This window comes from Bombina bombina, chromosome 1 (assembly GCF_027579735.1).
Source record: "Bombina bombina isolate aBomBom1 chromosome 1, aBomBom1.pri, whole genome shotgun sequence".
NCBI classification, from domain to species: domain Eukaryota; kingdom Metazoa; phylum Chordata; class Amphibia; order Anura; family Bombinatoridae; genus Bombina; species Bombina bombina.
The window spans coordinates 1,433,570,994-1,433,591,097 of NC_069499.1; the positions used below are offsets into that span (position 1 = coordinate 1,433,570,994).

Consider the following 20,104-nt stretch of genomic DNA (forward strand, 5'->3'; position numbering starts at 1 on the left):
CCATGATTTACAAACCCTTAGGCCCTGCATGATGGTTAATAACCATATGTCTGAGGTGCTACTTGCCTTTTGCACAGATCTAGCTTAACAAACTAGTTCAAACTCCAGCTGATTGTCAACATGTTCAAACCTATTCACAAGGTTTTAAAAGGGTGTCTATATGGCTTTTCAGCCTTACTTGTTATATATTTGTACTTCAATGAACTAAAAAAAAAAATGACATACCAATACAAACATTGTGTTTTGGGGAACACCTCTAAATAAGTGACAAATATTTTTTATACTTTTTTAATGTTAAACTTTTTTGTTGTGTTATTTACTACCACTGTGCACAGTGATTTATGTAATTTTTTAATCAAGTAGTTTAATTAAAACATATTTTACCTATATAGGGTCTTTAAAAAAGCCATTTTTTTTTTTACACATTAAGCTACCTTTGGGCAGTGCAGCTGTAATACTTTACTAATCTGCAGACATTGTAATTTTCCTGTAATGACAAATATTTTTTATACTGCCAAGTATAGCAGCTTACAAAAAGGGACATATACCAGAGTAGTACATTTGGGTGGGAATAAAATAACTAGCAATATAAAAAAAGAAAATAACAAAAGTGAATTTTCATATAGCAAGAAAATGAACAATGGGTTTGTTGTGTTGATTAGTGTTCACAATGCTGAGTACAATATACCTTGCTTTTTCTATATCCCTTAAGAATCACAACAAGTTTGAAACCAACGTCCGCTAGAAACAGCAGAAATTAGCTGTTCGATGTGAGAACCTTTTCAAACTGCTTTTTAACAAATAAAAGACTAAAAATTAAGCTTCTGACAACGCAGGAAGATCGGCAAATATTCTATCCAAGGTAAATGCAATGCCAGTACAGATGGTAGATCCTATAGGGAGACTATCCTTAATGGATAAAAAGTATGGCACTGCCAGAGCATGTGTCCTTCAGGCAGGTGGTGGTGTAATGGTGTGGGGGATATTTTCTTAGCACACTTTGAGCCCCTTAGTACCAATTGAGCAGTTTAAACGCCACAGCCTACCTGAGTATTGTTGCTGACCATGTCCATCCTTTTATGACTACAGTGTCCCCATCTTCTGATGGCTACTTCCAGCAGGAAAATGCACCATGTCACAAAGGTCAAATCATCTCAAACCGATTTCTTGAACATGACAATGAGTTCAATGTACTCCAATGGCCTCCACAGTCGCCAGATCTCAAGCTAATAAGGCACCTTTAGTATGTTGATGAACGGGAGATTTACATCATGGATGTGCAGCCGACAAATCTGCAGCAACTGTGTGATGCTATCATGTCACTATAGACCAAAATCTCTGAGGAATGTTTCCAACACCTTGTTGAATCTATGCCACAAATAATTAAGGCAGTTCTGAATTACAAACCCAGTACTAGCAAGGTGTACCTGATAAAGTGGCCGGTGAGTGTATATTGATGTTTATATATAATTGGCCTTTCTGTGTTGAACTTTTAGGTCAGCAAATTACAATACTGAAAGTAAACAAGTTGTATTTACAATTTAACCGCGGTTATGCGTTAAATATCACTTGTAATCCTGATAATTTCAGAATAAATAGCATTCGGTTTTGTGACTTACTGATGTTAGTTACAATTTTCCATTTAAATGCTTAAAGGGACATTATACACATTTTTTCTTTGCATAAATGTTTTGTAGATGATCTATTTATATAGTCCATAAAGTGTTTTTTTTTTTAAATGTATAGTTTTGCTTATTTTTAAATAACATTGCTCTGATTTTCAGTTTTATACTGGATTTTTATATCAGTATCTGTGCATCTTATTCTTTATAGTAGTGTCTATTACATGCAGTTAAATGAAAATGAGTGTGTACAGTAAGCCAAACAATAGTCTGTTTAGGTGCTAATTTCTGTATCTCTCAGGTTTGGTTTCTATTCACCCTTCTGAATTGCTTTTGGTACTATTGTCATTTTGAAAAATCTATCTTAAGTTATTTTTCAATGAAATGGCAGATTGATGTAGTACAACTTGTCTGGTACAAACTTTGTCTAAGCTTAAAGTGAATATAAAGTTAACAACACTCCCTCACGCCATTTTTTTTAAAATAGCCCGACTTTAATTCATCAAATTTTTTATATAGTATTCTAATATTCAGTTTCTTACTTTTGAAACAGTCAACGATAATATTGTTTCCTCCAATTGATTGTCAGGCTAGTGAAATGCTATGGTCCAATGCTATTTTCCCCCCGGGGGGTTCAGCCCATTACTCGCAATGTCACGCGAGTCTTAAGCGCATGTGTAAAACCCGTAATAACCAACATTCTCCATACAGACGCGCATGCTCTCTAGCTGTCATCTTAAAATCCTCAGAACAAAATCGCATTCAACATCGATCGCGTTCTCAGTGAGTAACAAATATTGTCAAATAGTGTATTTAGGAAATCCCTCTTTAAATATTCCGACAATTTCGTTCTCACAATTTGCAAATGAACATTTTATATATTTTATTTATAATCAAGGACAGTATAGTACTCAATGAATATTGTAGTTCATTGAATACTATGTTTCAAGGCAATTGGCGCATGCACAGTTCAAATGATCATCGTGAACGTGCATAGAGAGCGGGTGGGACCGCTCAAGAAGACAAACACAGGAGAACACGGAAGTAGTTGATGGGAGGGGTCGGCAAGTAAATGGTACTAAATTTAAAATAACAATATTATAAAAAATGTAGATGAAACAGAGAAAATAAGTTAGCGACTGCATTTAAATAGTATTGATAAATTCTTTGGTGTATTCGAAACCAGTTAACTTTACATTCTCTTTAAGGTGGTTTGGGGAATAAATATTACAAATTGTAGAGGGTTCTCTCCTAGAGGACGCGCAATGGCTTTCAAACACAATTAATACTTTGTTTTGTCTGAGACCAGACTCCATTCAATGTAGTTAAGTTTTAAGGAAAAGTTGTCCTAGAGCTGACCTAAACAAGACTTACTCTGTAGAGTTTCCTAAATGTTATGAGGAAGACTATAAGAAGACTATGGCAAACATATCAATAGTGTTCACCTAGAATCAGGGAAATTCCCAAGAACTGTAGATAGTAGAAAATATTTCCTTGGGTACATATATGTTAAGATGATAATATACTAAAATAGCTAGTAACTAGGATTATGTGGATTAAGGTTTCTGCTTGATAGCGAATTCCTCTATATTGCTTAGGTTGAGGTATCGCTCTACAACAAAGGTCTGGTGAATTTACATCCATTTAATATATTTATCTGAGTGTCATCAGAATAAGCTTTTTCACCTATGATATTGGGTAGTCAGTGTATAAGTGTTAAACTATGTGGGGTAACTATGAAATAAAACTGAAGAATTAAGAAGCTTTCTTTGATTATATACTTTTAAAGATACAAAGATTTATTATCTTTGATTGTATACTTTTTTCTAGTTTTCAGATCTATCATAGCATGTAATGTGAATACTAAATCCTCACGGCCTTTACATGCAGTAATTACTGTGCTATTTTTAACCTGCCCCAAGACCAGCCGCCTCCCTGCTTCTCCACAAGGAGGTGGATAACTGAACCTGGAGGCAAAATAATAAGGAAGAGTCCATGGTACATTTTTAAAGAAAACTAAATAAATAGAACAAAAGCCTTCTTGGACAATACTGCAGTAATGCACCATTTCTGTTTGCAGATTTATTAGCATAAAGGAGAGATAGTGTCCCATCAAAAAAAAAAAAAATCTTTAAAATAAAAGAATCTCTTAAGCTTCTTAATTCTGCAGTGTTCTATTTCATAATTACCCCACATAGTTTAACTCTTATACGCTGACAACCCACAGGTGAAAAAGCTTATTCTGAGGACATTCAGATAAAATGTATTAACCCTTTCATGACCGGGTTAAAAAGTCTACATCGGAACAGCGTAGACAAATTGAAATCACGCTATCATGCAAAAGATCGCGAGATTTCAATTATGGGATCAGGTCTGGGGGGCGTCCCTAAGACTCTAGGAACACCCTCCAGACCGCGATCAAATCCTGCAAGCCTAGTAGGCTTCAGGACAGACGTTGTATTCTGTCATAACGGCTTTAAAGACCAGTGCTGTTGTGACGGAATACAACGGCATAACGGCATAAAAAGTTTAAATGGATGTGTAAATTCACCAGACCTTTGTTGTAGAGCGATACATCAACCTAAGCATTATAGAGGAATTCGCTATGAAGCAGAAACCTTAAAGTGAAAATAAACTTTGATGAATGAAAGACAGTTTTTTTTAACAATACTATTAAACAGGGGCACTTTCATTCATCCAAATTCACAAAGCAGCCGTTTTGATTAAAAACTTACCTCTCTTCTTTGCACAGCCAAAGCAGCTTCCCCCTCCTGGAAATCCTCTCTTCACATGTCAGCAATGACTAATCAGGCTTCCTCCAATCTCAGCATGGCCTCAGGCAATGACTACCCTGGGGGGAAAGCCGTGATTGGAGGAAGCCGGATTAGTCATTGCTGACGTGTGAAGAGAGGAAATCCAGGTGGGGGAAGCTGCTCTGGCTGTAAAAAGAAAAAAAAAAGGTAAGTTTTTAATCAAAACGGCTGCTTTGTAAACTTTGATAAAAGAAAGTGCCCCTAATTTTAATAGTATTTTTATAAAACGGGCTTTCATTCATCAAAGTTTACCTTCACTTTATTAATCCACATAATCCTAGTTACTAGCTATTTTAGTATATTATCATCATGACAGATATGTACCCAAGAAAATATTTTTTACTATCTACAGTTCTTGTGAATTTCCCCGATTCTAGGTGAACACTATAAGAAGACTATGGCAAACATATCAATAGGTCTTCCCCATAACATTTACAAAACTCTACATACTAGGACAACTTTTCCATAAAACTTTAACTACATTGAATGGAGTCTGGTCTTAGACAAAACAAACCAGAAGTATTAGTTGTGTTTGAAAGCCATTGGGTGTTCTCTAGGAGAGAACCCTCTACAATTTGTTATATTTATTCCCCAAACCACCTTGAAGGGACACTGAACCCAATTTTTTTTCTTTTGTGATTCCGATAGAGCATGAAATTTTAAGCAACTTTCTAATTTACTCCTATTAACAAATTTTCTTCATTTTCTTGGTATCTTTATTTGAAATGCAAGAATGTAAGTTTAGATGTTGGCCCATTTTTGGTGAACAACCTGGGTTGTTCTTGCTGATTGCTGGATAAATTCATCCACCAATAAAAAAGTGCTGTCCATAGTTCAGAACCAAAAAAAGCTTAGATTCCTTCTTTTTCAAATAAAGATAGCAAGAGAACAAATAAAAATTGATAATAGAAGTAAATTAGAAAGTTGCATGCTCTATCTGAATCACGAAAGAGAAAATTTGGGTTCAGTGTCCCTTTAAACTTAGGCAAAGTTTGTACCAGACAAGTTGTACTAAATCAATCTGCCTTTCAATGGAAAAATAACTTTGTAAATACATTTTTCAAAATGACAAAAAGTACCGAAAGCAATTCTGATGGGTGAAGAGAAACCAAACCTGAGTGATACAGAATTTAACACCTAAACAGACTATTGTTTGGCTTGCTGAAGACCTTTCAAAGTTAAAGGGACAGTCAACACCAGAATTTTTGTTGTTTTAAAAGATGGATAATCCCTTTATTACCCATTCCCCAGTTTTGCATAACCAACACAGTTATAATAATACACTTTTTACCTCTGTGATTACCTTCTATCTAAGCATCTTCTGACAGCCCCCTGATCACATGAAATTTTATTTATTATCTATTGACTTTCATTTTAGCCAATTAGTGCAGTGTCTGCCACAATCCTTGGGCATGCTCACAATGTTATCTATAGGGTTTACCTGAACTAGCTCTCCCCTGCTGTGAAAAGCAAATACAAAGCATGTGATTAGAGGCGGCCTTCAAAGACTTAGAAATTATCATATGAGCCTTCCTAGGTCTAGCTTCAAAAAAAAAATTGTAAACAACATCAGTAAGTCACAAAACCGAATGCTACTCTGAATTGGACAGGATTACAAGTAACATTTAACGCATAACAGCGATTAAATTGTAAATAAAACTTGTTTACTTTCAGTATTGTAATTTGCTGACCTAAGTTCAACCCAGGAAGACCAATTATATATAAACATCAATATACACTCACCGGCCACTTTATCAGGTACACCTTGCTAGTACTGGGTTGGACCCCCTTTTGCATACAGAACTGCCTTAATACTTTGTGGTATAGATTCAATAAGGTGTTGGAAACATTCCTCAGAGATTTTGGTCCAAAGTGACGATTTGTCGGCTGCACATCCATGATGTGAATCTCCAGTTCATCAACATCCCAAAGGTGCCTTATTGGTTGAGATCTGGCGACTGTGGAGGCCATTGGAGTACAGTGAACTCATTGTCATGTTCAAGAAACCAGTTTCATGTTCAGCAACAATACTCAGGTAGGCTGTGGCATTTAAACTATGCTCAATTTGCTTTCATGTTTACACCAAATTCTGACCCTACCATCTTAATGTCACAGCTGAAACTCATCAGACCAGGCAAGGTTTTTCCAATCTTCGATTGTCCAATTTTGGTGAGCCTGTGAGAATTGTAGCCTCAGTTTCCTGTTCTTAGTGGTCTTCTGCTGCTGTAGCCCATCTGCTTCAAGGTTCGACGTGTTGTGCATTCAGAGATGGTATTCTGCATACCTTGGTAAAACGAGTGGTTATTTGAGTAACTGTTGCCTTTCTTTTATCTCAAACCAGTCTGCCCATTCGCCTTTGACCTCTGACATCAACAAGGCATTTTTCTCCACTGAATTACCACTCACTGGATATTTTCTCTTTTTCAGACTTATACCGCCACTACTATCTCTGTAAACCCTAGAGATGGTTGTGCGTTAAAATCCCAGTAGATCAGCAGGGGGTTTTTTTATACTCAGACCAACCTGTCTGGCACCAACATCCATGCCACATTCAAAGTCACTTAAAGGGATAGTCTAGTCAAAATTAAACTTTCATGATTCAGATAGAGCATGCAATTTTAAGCAACTTTCTAATTTACTCCTATAATCAATATTTCTTCGTTCTCTTGGTGTCTTTATTTTGAAAATCTGGAATGTAAACTAAGTAGCCGGCCCGTTTTTGGTTCAGAACCTGGGTAGCGCTTGCTGATTGGTGTCTAAATTTAGCCATCCATTCAGCAAACACTACCCAGGTGCTGAACCAAAAATGGGCCGGCTCGTAAGCTTACTTTCCAGCTTTTTAAAATAAAAATAGCAAAAAAAAAAAAAAAGAAAAATTAATAGGAGTAAATTAGAAAGTTGTTTAAAATTGCATGCTCTATTTGAATCATGAAAGTTTATTTTTTGACTAGACTACACCTTTATATCCCCTTTCTTCCCCATTCTTATGCTTGGTTTAAACTTCAGCAAGTTGCCTTCACTACGTCTACATGCCTAAATGCATTGAGTTGCTGCCATGTGATTGGTCGATTAGCAATTTGTGTTGCCAAGCAATTGAACAGGTGCAGGTGAGCAACAATTACACTTGCCACAATTATTAAAAGGATTTTCAACTGTGTATCGATTCCCACTATCTTAACTTGTTTAAATGGATCCTTTGCTTAAAAATAAACTTTATAGACTTATTTCTAATAAAACCTTGGTTATACTCTACTTTTCTCTGGCTTGGTTAGCTACCAACTGTCTTTTACATTTATTTTAAATCTCCAACAGTTCCCCAGAATGTAAGGAAGCACACATGGGGCAAATAGACATTTATCACAAAACTTTCCAATAACCCTGTGTGGGGTTATTAGATTTAAATTTGTTAAATTATTTTAAAAAAAAAACTCTTCAACATAAAGCCAATGGAGATAAACAGATCTGCCTAGAGGAGAACCTCAGCAATAAAATATTCTCACTAAATAAAAAAAATAAACACATGTTTATGAACATCAGTCTGGAGTTGATTTCATTTGGTATACTGGCTTCATAACTATTACTAGTTCAATGTGTCCTACAAAATGCACCAAGAGATATTTTTGGACCCTCAGTTTTTCATTGTCATAATTTACTAACTTGATCCAACACTAAGAACATCGTCGTCATCATCTTCATCTGGGATCTCTATGACTTCCACTGGTTTGCTTGCAGAGCCCTCATCTTCAGAGCTACTCTCTTTGTAATTTAGACCTATTTGAGTGTACAAAGTTTTCACCAGCATCTCACAATCATCCACAGCCCTAAGAGAAAACAAACATAATATAAAAAAATCTTTACAAATGAATGCTGTGTGTTACTATTTCCATAGATTATGTATATATGTAAAAACTCACTGTAATCATTACATAGAACCAAAAATGTACTCCAATGTATTGCCCATTAAATGTATTTATTATATATGTATTAAAAATAAAGCCAAGAGTTTAAATAGTACTCTTGAGCCAAAATTCTTTAGTGTACAAGCCATGCAAATACTGAGCTGTGTATTCAGGCACATTTCTAAAACTCTGTATCAAAATTTAGAAAAATAATAGAAATAGTCTAAGTAAAATAAACCCTAGGCTCCTAGAATCTGACAACCCCACTAACAAAGAGCTGAGGGAGTTGTCCTCATCGGCCAGTGAGTAATAATAGCACAAAGTACAAAACTTTGTTTTGGGGATGAAGCAGCTCATAATGGTTGTTTTATTCTGAGTTTACAGGGATCATTTTGGTAACTATCACTACTACTGCTAGTTGCAATATCAAAGGGAAAAAATCCAGAAACTCTGTTTGAGCAATGTTTATTTAGATTCATGGACAAACTCTGGAATGTAAATTTTAAAATTTACTGCTAAACCCAATATAAGTGAAGGTAGAACCAGAAGATCCAGCAACGGCTTATCAGCAGATAAACTTTGTGTAGATGCTGCTGTGTCTGTAAATGTTTCTATGATATAAGTAATCAATCTAGATTGTAAATTCCCACGGGAACAGGGTCCTCAATTACCCCTGTATTAGTTTGTTAAATTTTGTCTGGTGTCTTATATTGTACTGTACTTTTAATCTTTGTACCCATGGACAGCGCTGTGGAATTTGTTGGCGCTTTAAAAATAAAGAATAATAATAACTGAAAACCCCTCATAACTCACATGCAAACAGGATAAACAAATAGATAACAAAACAAGATCAACTAACTCCCTCTCTAAAAAATAAGATTTTAGTGTTAGCAAAGGAAAATGTTAAATATAGTAATTAGTGAGTATAGAACCACAAAAGTCTCAACATAACAGAGAATGCAATGTGCACATTAAAAAGGTCATAACATTCTTAAAATGATAAACCCGTTCCATATACTGCATATTTATAATAATAAGAAAAAATCAGGAGGGAAAAATATTTTTATTGGTATCTAAAAAACACGCTTGACAAATGTATGTACAGTAAGATATATGATCACAGGTCTTTTCCATGTGCAATAATGGTTATGATTACAGGTCTTTTACATGTGTAATAATGGTTATGCAATTAGTAACTGGTATACATGAATATGCAAAGTAAGCCGGGGTCGACAAATCTGTTAGAAATTTAGTAGCTAGTGAGAATATTTAGAAACCAGACAGTGGTGTTTGTATATAGATACATAAGAGAATAACCCAAAAAGTTAGGAGCCAGTGGCTGTTAGGCTCCTGGGTTTGATGAGCCTTCGTTAATTTTTCTAACATACAAGCACAATGTCTATTGAATAACATCAATTATAAATTTAAAAATCCAAAAATTCTTTTAACAATTTAAGTCTTTTGTGTCTGTTTAAGCCATCGTCCATTTCCACCACTCATTAAAGTGATAGCAAACATTAATCTCAGTAAATGCACTGTTTAAAAGATAACCACATGGTTGATTTAAATAATTTTTGTTGAAATCACTTTTTAAAGGTTTATATTCTTACCATATATTTAGAACCCCCTCACCCCAGGTTTTTAATTTTTGGCTAGGACAAGAGTAGCTCAGGCCCTATTCAACTCTATAGCAGCTTGCTGTTGTGCTGCTGCTATTCAGCTAAAAGGTGTAAGTGCATTTTGCAGTCAAAAAACTTAAAGGGCAATAAAATCCACAATTTATCTTTCACGATTCTGACAGAGCACATCATTTTAAAAAAATGTTTCCAATTTGCTTCTATGATCAAATGTGCTTATTTCAGGTTATTCTTTGTTGAAGAGATATCTAGATAGGTAGCATGCACAAATCTGGAGCACTACATGGCAGGAAAGTGCTGCCACTGTATAACATTATTATTCTCATCATCATCGATTTGTAGAGCGTCGGCAGATTTCGCATAGCTAAAACATATATATCTCTCTCATCAGATTTATTTAAAGGGTTCTACTAATTCCGCTCTCTATGCTGGGAAGTGGAGTGTCATATGAGTGGCTAAGAAGAAATTGTAGACTTCACTATGCTTCCACAGCAAACAAACCAGCTTCAGGCAGAAGGTGGCAGGCAGTATGGAAGTATACCAGGGGTAAGAAAGCAAGGCTCTAGGTCCATTATCACCAGAGTAATAATGCTAGACGCCAGGTCAATATTTTAAAACCACCTTTGGATAAATAGGATAAATTAAGCCCTGATAATGGACATAAAAGATTGTTTTACCTGGTAGCATTGTCAAAGAGCTTGTCCACTTGATCTACCTCTGCTTCTTTCTGTTTTACCCACTGTTCCAACTCCAACAGTTGGGCTTTTCGCTGCTTCACAACTTCTATCTTTTCCACCTCCTTGTCTATGAACTCACGGAGCTCATTCATGGAAATTCCTAGCTCATCCACCACCATCTGCTCCAGCTCTGAAGCGTCTGGTGTGTCCATGGCTGTTGAAGAGAAGAATGTGCGTCAGAGCAAAATATAATCTGCATAGTTTTTATTTTTATAGTCACAATATTTTTATATACACTCGAACACACACATTATACATTAATCTAGATTAATACAGCTAGATTAAAAAGTAAATTAAAGCGCATCTTCACTAGAAGTGATCAATTAACCTCCGTCTAAAATATCACTAACATTCAGGATACGATTATAAAAAGTGGAAAGTTTGCCATCACTTTAAAGTGATGGTAAATCTGAGCGTTTCGCAAACGCTTCGATTTACCATCACTAAAAATCAAGAGGAGGTTAAAAAAAAAAAAGGGTGCTAAACTCACCCTTTCTGTGTAGATGCACATAGCTAAACTCAGCGGCTTCTGCCGCCCACGGCACATTGGTCTCTTTCAATGAGGTGACGTTTGCACCTCTAAAACAGTAGCCGTGCGTGTCAACTGACTGATTTCTGTATGCACGGCTATTTTTTTTGGAGGTGCAAGTGGAACCACATTGGTAGAAGACCGATGTGCCATGGGAGGCCGGAGCCGCTGAGTTTAGCTATGTGTATTGGCACAGAAAGGGCAAGTTAAGCACTATTTTGATCACTGAACCTACACTTTATTTTTAGTGATGGTAAATCCTAGCGTTTGTTAAACGCTTGGACTTACCATCACTTTAATGCACTGAAAGAACACAAATTGCCCACTCAAGTTTCACGTTAATTTCTGTAAACTATGGTACCCTTTATTTTATGAGATATATTAACATTCTATAATTGCTACAAAATATACTTTAAAATTACATTTACTTGTGGCTTACTGTTTCTATAACTAGGGTTATTCCTTATACGTTTGAGTAGCTTCCTTATATAAACTAGCATATTCTATTAGTATGTTTAGATTTGTAATTAATTTAATTCTTCTGTGAATAGGGAGTAATGTTATACATTTTTATAGCAGACAACCTTGTCCAGCAAGAAGTGTTTTTTGCTGCAATTAAAAGTAATGAGAACAGAGAGGAGAATAATGGACAAATAAAAAGTTATAACTCACAACACAATGACAACAATAAATATAAAATGAGTGCTTAAAAAGGGACATGAAAATTATTTTTCTTTCATGATTTAGATGCAGCATGTGATTTTAAACAACTTTCCAATTTACTTCTATTATCTAATTTGTTTTGTTCGATAAAAGGATACCTAGGTAGCCTCAGAAGCTACCGATTGGTGGCTGCAAATATATGCCTAATGTTATTGGCTCACCCAATGTGTTCAGCTAGCTCCCAGTGCAGTGCATTGCTGCTTCTTCAACAAGAAATAATAACCATCTGCAAATTTTAAAATGTGAAAATACTGGTGCTCTTAGGCTTAAAATATATTAAGCAAAATAAGTTTCCTCATGTAGTTGTAGGTGCTGACCCTTTAAATAATACTTGTATACATATATAGAGAAAGAGAGTGAAATCAATCCTTATTAGGGTTTCACTCAAGTAGATACAGGGAATTCAGCACACTTTAATAGTTTAAAATCAATATCTGGTTATGTTTAATTTGTCATTAGCGTACACAAACTAAAACCTGTTATTACACATAGATCACATCTTATAAAAAAAAAAAAATGTGAATCACAAACTAGGTATCGTGTCCGAGTACAAATTGGTTCATGCAGTCAGTATGCAACTCTGATACACAGTTCTTTAAGTAGCTAGGGGTTAATATGTCCAAAGTAAAGCTTCCAAGTGTGCATGGAAAAATAAGCTTATCAAGCAAAAGTTGTTAGCAGTCCATGCATAGAGCACCAGTAGTCAGCTAATAGCTCATGAAGCAGGAATTGGTGTAAAGCTTTACGATAATAAGAAACAGTGGACAGTTCCTTAATACAGTTGCAACTGAACATAGATACAGAGACTTACGTGTGTGCAAATAAAAGATAGCCCGATAGACTTACTCCTTTGTTTGTGGATGTTTCATTAGGAACCATATACAGGACCAAAGTACAGGTTTTACCTTAGCATCCTTTTCGGTCTATATTGTTAGAAACACGGCTTTTTGCCTTCCTTCTGACCTTCATCTGAGGTATGCTTTTCAAAACGATCCGTTACGGCATCCGCCGCGTCTTCCGATTTTATCACCACCAAGGAATAGCAAGTTTATCCGTCCCAGAACCAGTAACTCTCTTTGCTGTATTTGCTGAACTATACTTTCCTCACAGCGTTGATGCCGCAGCACAGGCCGCACTCCAGGCTTGCTGCGGGTCAGCTGTTAAGCACACAGAGTCTGTGAAATAAAAGAGGATGTTTCCAAGCAATCAGTAGCCCTGACGAAGCCCAAACTTTCACACAAAGCATCATGGGTGAAACACCTGTAGGCAATCTTTGAATCACATACAAGATCCTGTCTGAGCAGCGGTGTGTGCTTAACAGCTGACCCGCAGCAAGCCTGGAGTACGGCCTGTGCCACGGCATCAACGCTGTGAGGAAAGTATCATTCAGTAAATATAGCAAAGAGAGATACTGGACCCGAGACGGATAAACTTGCTCTTCCTTGGTGGTGATAAAAATCGGAAGACGCGGCGGATCGCTTTGAAAAGCATCTCTCAGATGAAGGTCAGAAGGAAGGCAAAATGCCGTGGTTCCATCAACATAAACTGAAAGGGATGCTAAGGTAAAACCTGAACTTTGGTCCTTTATATGGTTCCTGATGAAACATCCACAAACAGAGAAGTAAGTTTATCGGTACTCTCATGCTGTTTTATCTTTGCACACACGTAAGTCTCTGTATTTTCAGTTGCAACTGTATCAAGGAACTGTCCGCTGTTTCTAATTATCGTAAAGATTTACACCAATTCCTGCTTCATGAGCTATAAGCTGACTACTGGTGCTCTATGCATGGACTGCTAACAACTTTTGCTTGATAAGCTTATTTTTGCATGCATGCTTGGAGGCTTTACTTTGGACATATTAACCCCTAGCTACTAAAAGGAATGTGTACCAGAGTTGCATACTGAGTGCATGAACCAATTTGTACTCTGACACGATACCTAGTTTGTGATTCACATTTATGTGTTTTGTTATAAGATAATGTGATCTATGTGTAATAACAGGTTTTTAGCTTGTGTGCACCAATGACAAATTAAACATAACCAGATTTTAAACTATAAAAGTGTGCTGAATTCCCTGTCTCTACTTGGGTGAAACCCTAATAAGGATTGATTTCACTCTCTCTCAATATATGTATAAAAATAACCATCTGCAAATCAAACGGGACACTTGCGTAACTTCATCTCAAAAGTGGGAGTGATAATTAGTCTGGCAGCATACATGTAACTACATACCTCTATGAAGGGACTATTGATTACTCTTATCTCTAATATTCATCTATGGAGGATTATTATGCGCAGGATTTATCAAAGCAATTCTCCTAAAATTGTGCCTATAAACCCTTTGAGTCCTAAGCACTTTCCCACCTGGGTGCTAAGGAGATTTAAGTTTTTGTTTAATTTTTTTTTTTTCCTTTTTGTATATTTTTGTATATTTTTTTTTCCAGATCCCCAAGACTTACACAGTTTGAAAGGTTAGGCTATTACCTTTCTAACGGTGGGTCTTAGGGGTCTGTAGCTACTTAGATTCCTAAGATACAGGCGTCTAAGCAGCATGCCCCCTTTCCCTATACTTTGTATAGGGAAAGGGGGCGATGCCTGTCACTATGCAGGCCCGATCGCCGGGGTAGGAGCCCCCAAGATCTCCCTCAAGGTGGGAGAGTGCTAGCGACGGGTGAGCACCAGAGTGAGAAACTCTGCGACGGCTCAGAGCCGTCTTTAGCACTCAAGGGGTTCAAAATGCTAAGTGCACCTGAAATTGGGCAAATCCGACTATACATTCCTTTCACTTCGTTCTCCAAGGCGCACCGGTGCACTTAAAAAGGGGTTACATTTGCAAGTTTTAGTCACATTTCCTAGAGTCCGCCTTAGCATTACCCCCAGTTACCAATTTATCATTTTCTGCGCCTTTGGAAACGCAAAGTTTTCCTACAAATATGCACATTATAGTTCTCCATAGGTACTGTGGAGAACAGCATTAGAAATCATTATGTCTTTGAGCTTGTGTGATGTTCACATCCATTTCTAAAGGAGTACTTTTGGATTCTAGCAGGGCTATCTTTGGCTAGATACATATGCCAAATATAGAACGCAAAATTGCCCTACAAAGAAGAAAAAATATATTAACAATTTAAATATGTTACGGTTATGTAGGGTCATTTTTATAACAAAGTAAAAGTAAAAATGTATTGTGGTAACACACAAATTTGCCCCATGTAATATATTACTTGAAGAGGGAAAAAAAATACTACCTAAAAAAAACAAACAGGTTTGAAATGATAAATGAGGAGAACTTCCTTTTTTCGTGTGGAGAAATTAATCATAATCCGCCCAGCTCTTCTTCAAAAACAGCATAAACTAATACATGCGATTTTTTGATACATTTGTGCGCACTGGTGCACCTCTCCAAGGGCGAGCTGCAGAGAACTTGGAGAATACAGAGGAGAATCCTCCTAGCCCTTGATACATTTCCATCTCTAACAAAATTTAAGTGTTCATGGGTGCATTTCAGTTTTAAATAGAAACCTTTTTTTAATTAATTTCCTTTAGCAAAAATGCTTCTAGAAAAAGTTATTGTTTTCAGTGGCATACGCAAATATGCTTTGAAAGTCATGTACACCAGCATGTAAACTCCATAACTTCTCAGAGAGTCAGTAGTGGCTTGTATGACATAAATGTATTCTTCACTGATGCAATACACACCACCACCAGTTCTCTGTATAGGCATGGTGTTTGTACCCTGATCATCAAGTCACACAAACTAGAATCAATTTTACTAATGGAAGCATATTATAGAGCATTTAATTTTATCACTTGCAACATTGTAACTGTAATTTTATCATGATAATTGCCTTTAAGAGTGTGTGTGTGTGTGTGTGTGTGTGTGTGTGTGTGTGTGTGTGTGTATATATAATTATTTTTTTTCCCCTGCATTTGTTTGTTAAACTTTGTCCAGTGTCTTATATTGTACTTTTATCTTTGCACCCATGGACAACGCTGCAGAATCTGTTGGTGCTTTTTAAATGAATAATAATTAAAAATTAAACACACACATATATATATATATACACACACACACACACACACTGATCTCGCAACAGCCCACTATAACAAAACTCTCTCCTCTGCACTAGACTCACTTGCCCCTCCCCAGCTGCGCAAAACATCACGGCGTCAGTTGCAGCCCTGGCACTCTCAGCAAACACGATATTTGCAAAAATGCTCCCGTACTGCTGAGCGTGTCTGGAGGAAAACTCACTCTGAACCTGATTTCATACACTAAGTTTATTCTTTGTTCATACACTTCTGCCCTTCACTTAGCCAAGCAAACTTCTGATCTTCTCTCATATCTACCCTTTCCTCAAACCCTAAACAACTTGTCTCCACCTTCAACTTTCTCCTCTACCCACCTGCTCCACCCCCCCGTCTATCTTTAGTACTAAAGACCTGGCAGACTACTTTTTAAACAAAACACGTTCTATCCGAAGCAACATCCCAACACCAACCTGCAATATTCCATCAACAGGCCCAGTTACTCCCTCTGCATCTTCCATCCAGCCACTGAGAATGACGTTTCTTCCTTACTATCTTCCTCACGCCTCACTACCTGCCCGCTCGACCCTATCCCTTCCCATCTAATACCCTCCCGATCTTCCACCCTCACTCCTGCTCTTACCCACATCTTCAACCTCTCGCTCTCTCTACCGGCTCATTCCCATCTTCTTTCAAACACGTAAAAGTCACTCCCATACTCAAAAAAAAACCTCCCTCGACCCCAATTCTCCTGAAAGCTACCGCCCCCGTATCACTGCTTCCAGTAACATCAAAACTCTTTGAAAAACTAGTTTACAATCGCCTAACCCACTTCCTGTCCGCCAACTCCTTGCTTGACCCCCTGCAATCCTCAAGGATCTGTTCTGGGTCCTCTACTCTTCTCCATTTATACTTCTTAGCTGGGTAAACTTATCAACAGTTATGGCTTCAAATATCACCTCTATTCTGATGACACCCAGATCTACCTCTCCACCCCTGCTCTCTCTCTCTCATATCAGCGACTGCTTATCTGGTATTTCTTCTTGGATGGCCTCTCACCACCTAAAGATTACCATGTCCAAGACTGAGCTCCTTCTTCCCCCCTCAAGCTCTACGCCGACTTGTGACTTTATCCTTGTTGACAGCATCACCATTTCCCCATCGCCCCAAGTCCGCTGTCTCAGAGTTACACTTGACTCAAATCTATCTTTCGTCCCCCATATCCAATCGCTTTCTACATCCTGACGCAACCATCTACTCAATATTTCCAAGATTTGATTTTTTCTGTGCGCTAACACCACAAAACAAATATTCCACTCCCTTGTTATTTCCCGACTTAACTACTGCAATAACCTACTTACTGGCCTTCCTCTTTCCTGCCTCTCCCCCTTCAATCCATCCTAAATGCCTCTGCCAGGCTGATCCACATTTCCCGTCGCTCTGTATCTGCTGCACCTCTCTGTGAGTGCCTTCATTCGCTCCCCATTCACAGCAGAATTAAATTCATAATTCTTACCCTTGCATAGAAAGCGCTCACCAACACCGCTCCCCTCTACCTATCCTCTCTAATCAACAAGTATAGTCCAGCCCGCCCACTAAGATCCAACAATGACCTGCTCCTTGCATCTGCGACTAGCACCTCTTTTCTCATGTTAGACTGCAGGATTCTGTCGTGCAGCACCTACCCTCTGGAACACACTCCCTCGTGCTGTCAGGCTTTGCCCTTATCGTTCTTCCTTTAAATGCTCTCTGAAGACTTTTCTGTTCGAGGGAGCCTACCACCCAACTCAATATTTCTCTTACCTAACAACATTTCCCTCATCTAACTCTGCATTAACATCTTTCTCAATCTTGCAGTCCTCACCTCCTGTTTCTCAACCTCCTACCCTTCTAGATTGTAAGTTCCCACGGGAGTAGGGCCCTCAATTCCTCCTGTATGTGTATATTGTAAATTCTGTCCTGTCTCTTACAAGTTTTATATTATTGTTTTATTTAAATTAACTGTATCCATGGACAGCGCTTAATAATAACAATAATAATACTATATATATATATATATATATATATATATATATATACACACACACATACACATACATATATATACATATATATATACACATATATACACACACACATATATATACAGGTAGCCCTCAGTTTACGCCAGGGTTAGGTTCCAGGAGGAATGGTTGTAAATCTAAACCGTTGTAAATTGAAACCCAGTTTATAATGTAAGTCAATGGGAAGTGAGGGGGTTAGGTTCCAGGCCCCTCTCAAAATTGTCATAAGTAACACCTAATACATTATTTTTAAAGCTTTGAAATGAATGCTAAACAGCATTATAAACCTAATATAGATTGGGTCATCATCAAATTAAGTTTAATGAACAAAAACATTTGCTAAACATCAACTAATAAAATAATTAATTACACAACAGACTGCATCATCATCAAACTAAGTTTAATGAACAAAAACGTTTTTTTACTTGCATTTTTCTGCAATCAGTTCTCTGCATTGTTAGCATGTTAGATAATATTGGGTCTGCACCTATTCTATGCATTTCAATCTGCAGTGATTAATAAGCAGTTAGGCACCCTCACCTCAAGCTGCTGGACAGGAAGATAATAGGGAAGTGGCTGCTAAAACTTGTTGCTCGATAGCCAATGTCTGCTCTGTGTAAACAGATCAATTTCAGGTTGTAAAGTTGCATAACTCTGCTGCAAAACAAGCGGACAGAGCCACCAACTGGCTATTTTAATTAGTGCACTTTGCTTTCCAAAGCTTTTCAATAGTAGTCACATGACTGAAAAAAAAAGGTTGTTATTCTGAAACGGCGCAAATTGAACCGGTGTAAACCGAGGGCCACCTGTACACACACATATACATACACACAGTTATGCTCATAAGTTTACATACCCTGGCAGAATTTATGATTTATTGGCCATTTTTCAGAGAATATGAATGACGACACAAAAACTTTTCTTTCACTCATGGTTAGTGTTTGGCTGAAGCCATTTATTATCAATCAACTGTGTTTACTCTTTTTAAATCATAATGACAACAGAAACTACCCAAATGACCCTGATCAAAAAATTACATACCCTGGTGATTTTGGCCTGATAACATGCACACAAGTTGACACAAAGGGGTTTGAATGGCTATTAAAGGTAGCCATCCTCACCTGTGATCTGTTTGCTTGTAATAAGTGTGTGTGTGTATAAAAGTTCAATGAGCTTCTAGACTCCTGACAGACCCTTGCATCTTTCATCCAGTGCTGCACTGACATTTCTGGATTCTGAGTCATGGGGAAAGAAAAAGAATTGTCAAAGGATGTGTGGGAAAAAGGTAGTTGAACTGTATATAAAAAGATATCCAAGGAATTGAGAATGCAAATCAGCAGTGTTCAAACTCTAATCAAGAAGTGGAAAATGAAGCGTTCTGTTTGATAACATACTGCATTTATCTTGCCATCAATTCTGACCAAATTTCCTGTGCCTTTGTAGCTCACACATCCCCAAAACATCAGCGATTCACCTCCGTGTTTCACAGTAGGAACGGTGTACCTTTCATCATAGGCCTTGTTGACTCCTCTCCAAATGTAGCGTTTATGTTTGTGGCCAAAAAGCTAAATTTTTGTCTCATCACTCCAAATGACTTTGTGCCAGAAGGTTTGAGGCTTGTCTCTGTGCTGTTTGGCATATTGTAAGCAGAATACTTTGTGGCATTTGCGTAGTAATGGCTTAATTCTGGCGACTCGACCATGCAGCCCATCTTTCTTCAAGTGCCTCTGTATTGTGCATCTTGAAACAGCCACACCACATGTCCTGTATTTCACCTGAAGTTATTTGTGGGTTTGTCTTTGCATCCCAAACAATTTTCCTGGCTGAAATTTTAGTTGGTCTACCTGACCGTAGTTTGGTTTGAACAGAACCCCTCATTTTCCACTTCTTGATTAGAGATTGAACACTGCTGAATTGCATTCTCAATTCCTTGGATATCTTTTTTAGATCCCTTTCCTGTTTTACACAGTTCAACTACCTTTTCCCGCAGATCCTTTGACAATCATTTTGCTTTTCCCAGGACTCAGAATCCAGAATCGTCAGTGCAGCACT

At 37.4% G+C, this 20,104-nt stretch overlaps 1 protein-coding gene across 1 annotated transcript in view; it reads right to left on the bottom strand.

The window, feature by feature from the left end:
* Nucleotides 1-20,104, bottom strand: part of SETDB1 (SET domain bifurcated histone lysine methyltransferase 1) — a 475,933-nt gene that overhangs the window by 442,161 nt on the left and 13,668 nt on the right. The window contains exons 2-3 of the mRNA XM_053705493.1: nt 10,649-10,862; nt 8,093-8,256 (exon numbers count right to left, since the gene is read on the bottom strand). Coding sequence (XP_053561468.1) covers nt 8,093-8,256; nt 10,649-10,860 — 376 coding nt within the window. The 5' untranslated portion in view covers nt 10,861-10,862. The remainder of the gene's footprint in view (nt 1-8,092; nt 8,257-10,648; nt 10,863-20,104) is intronic.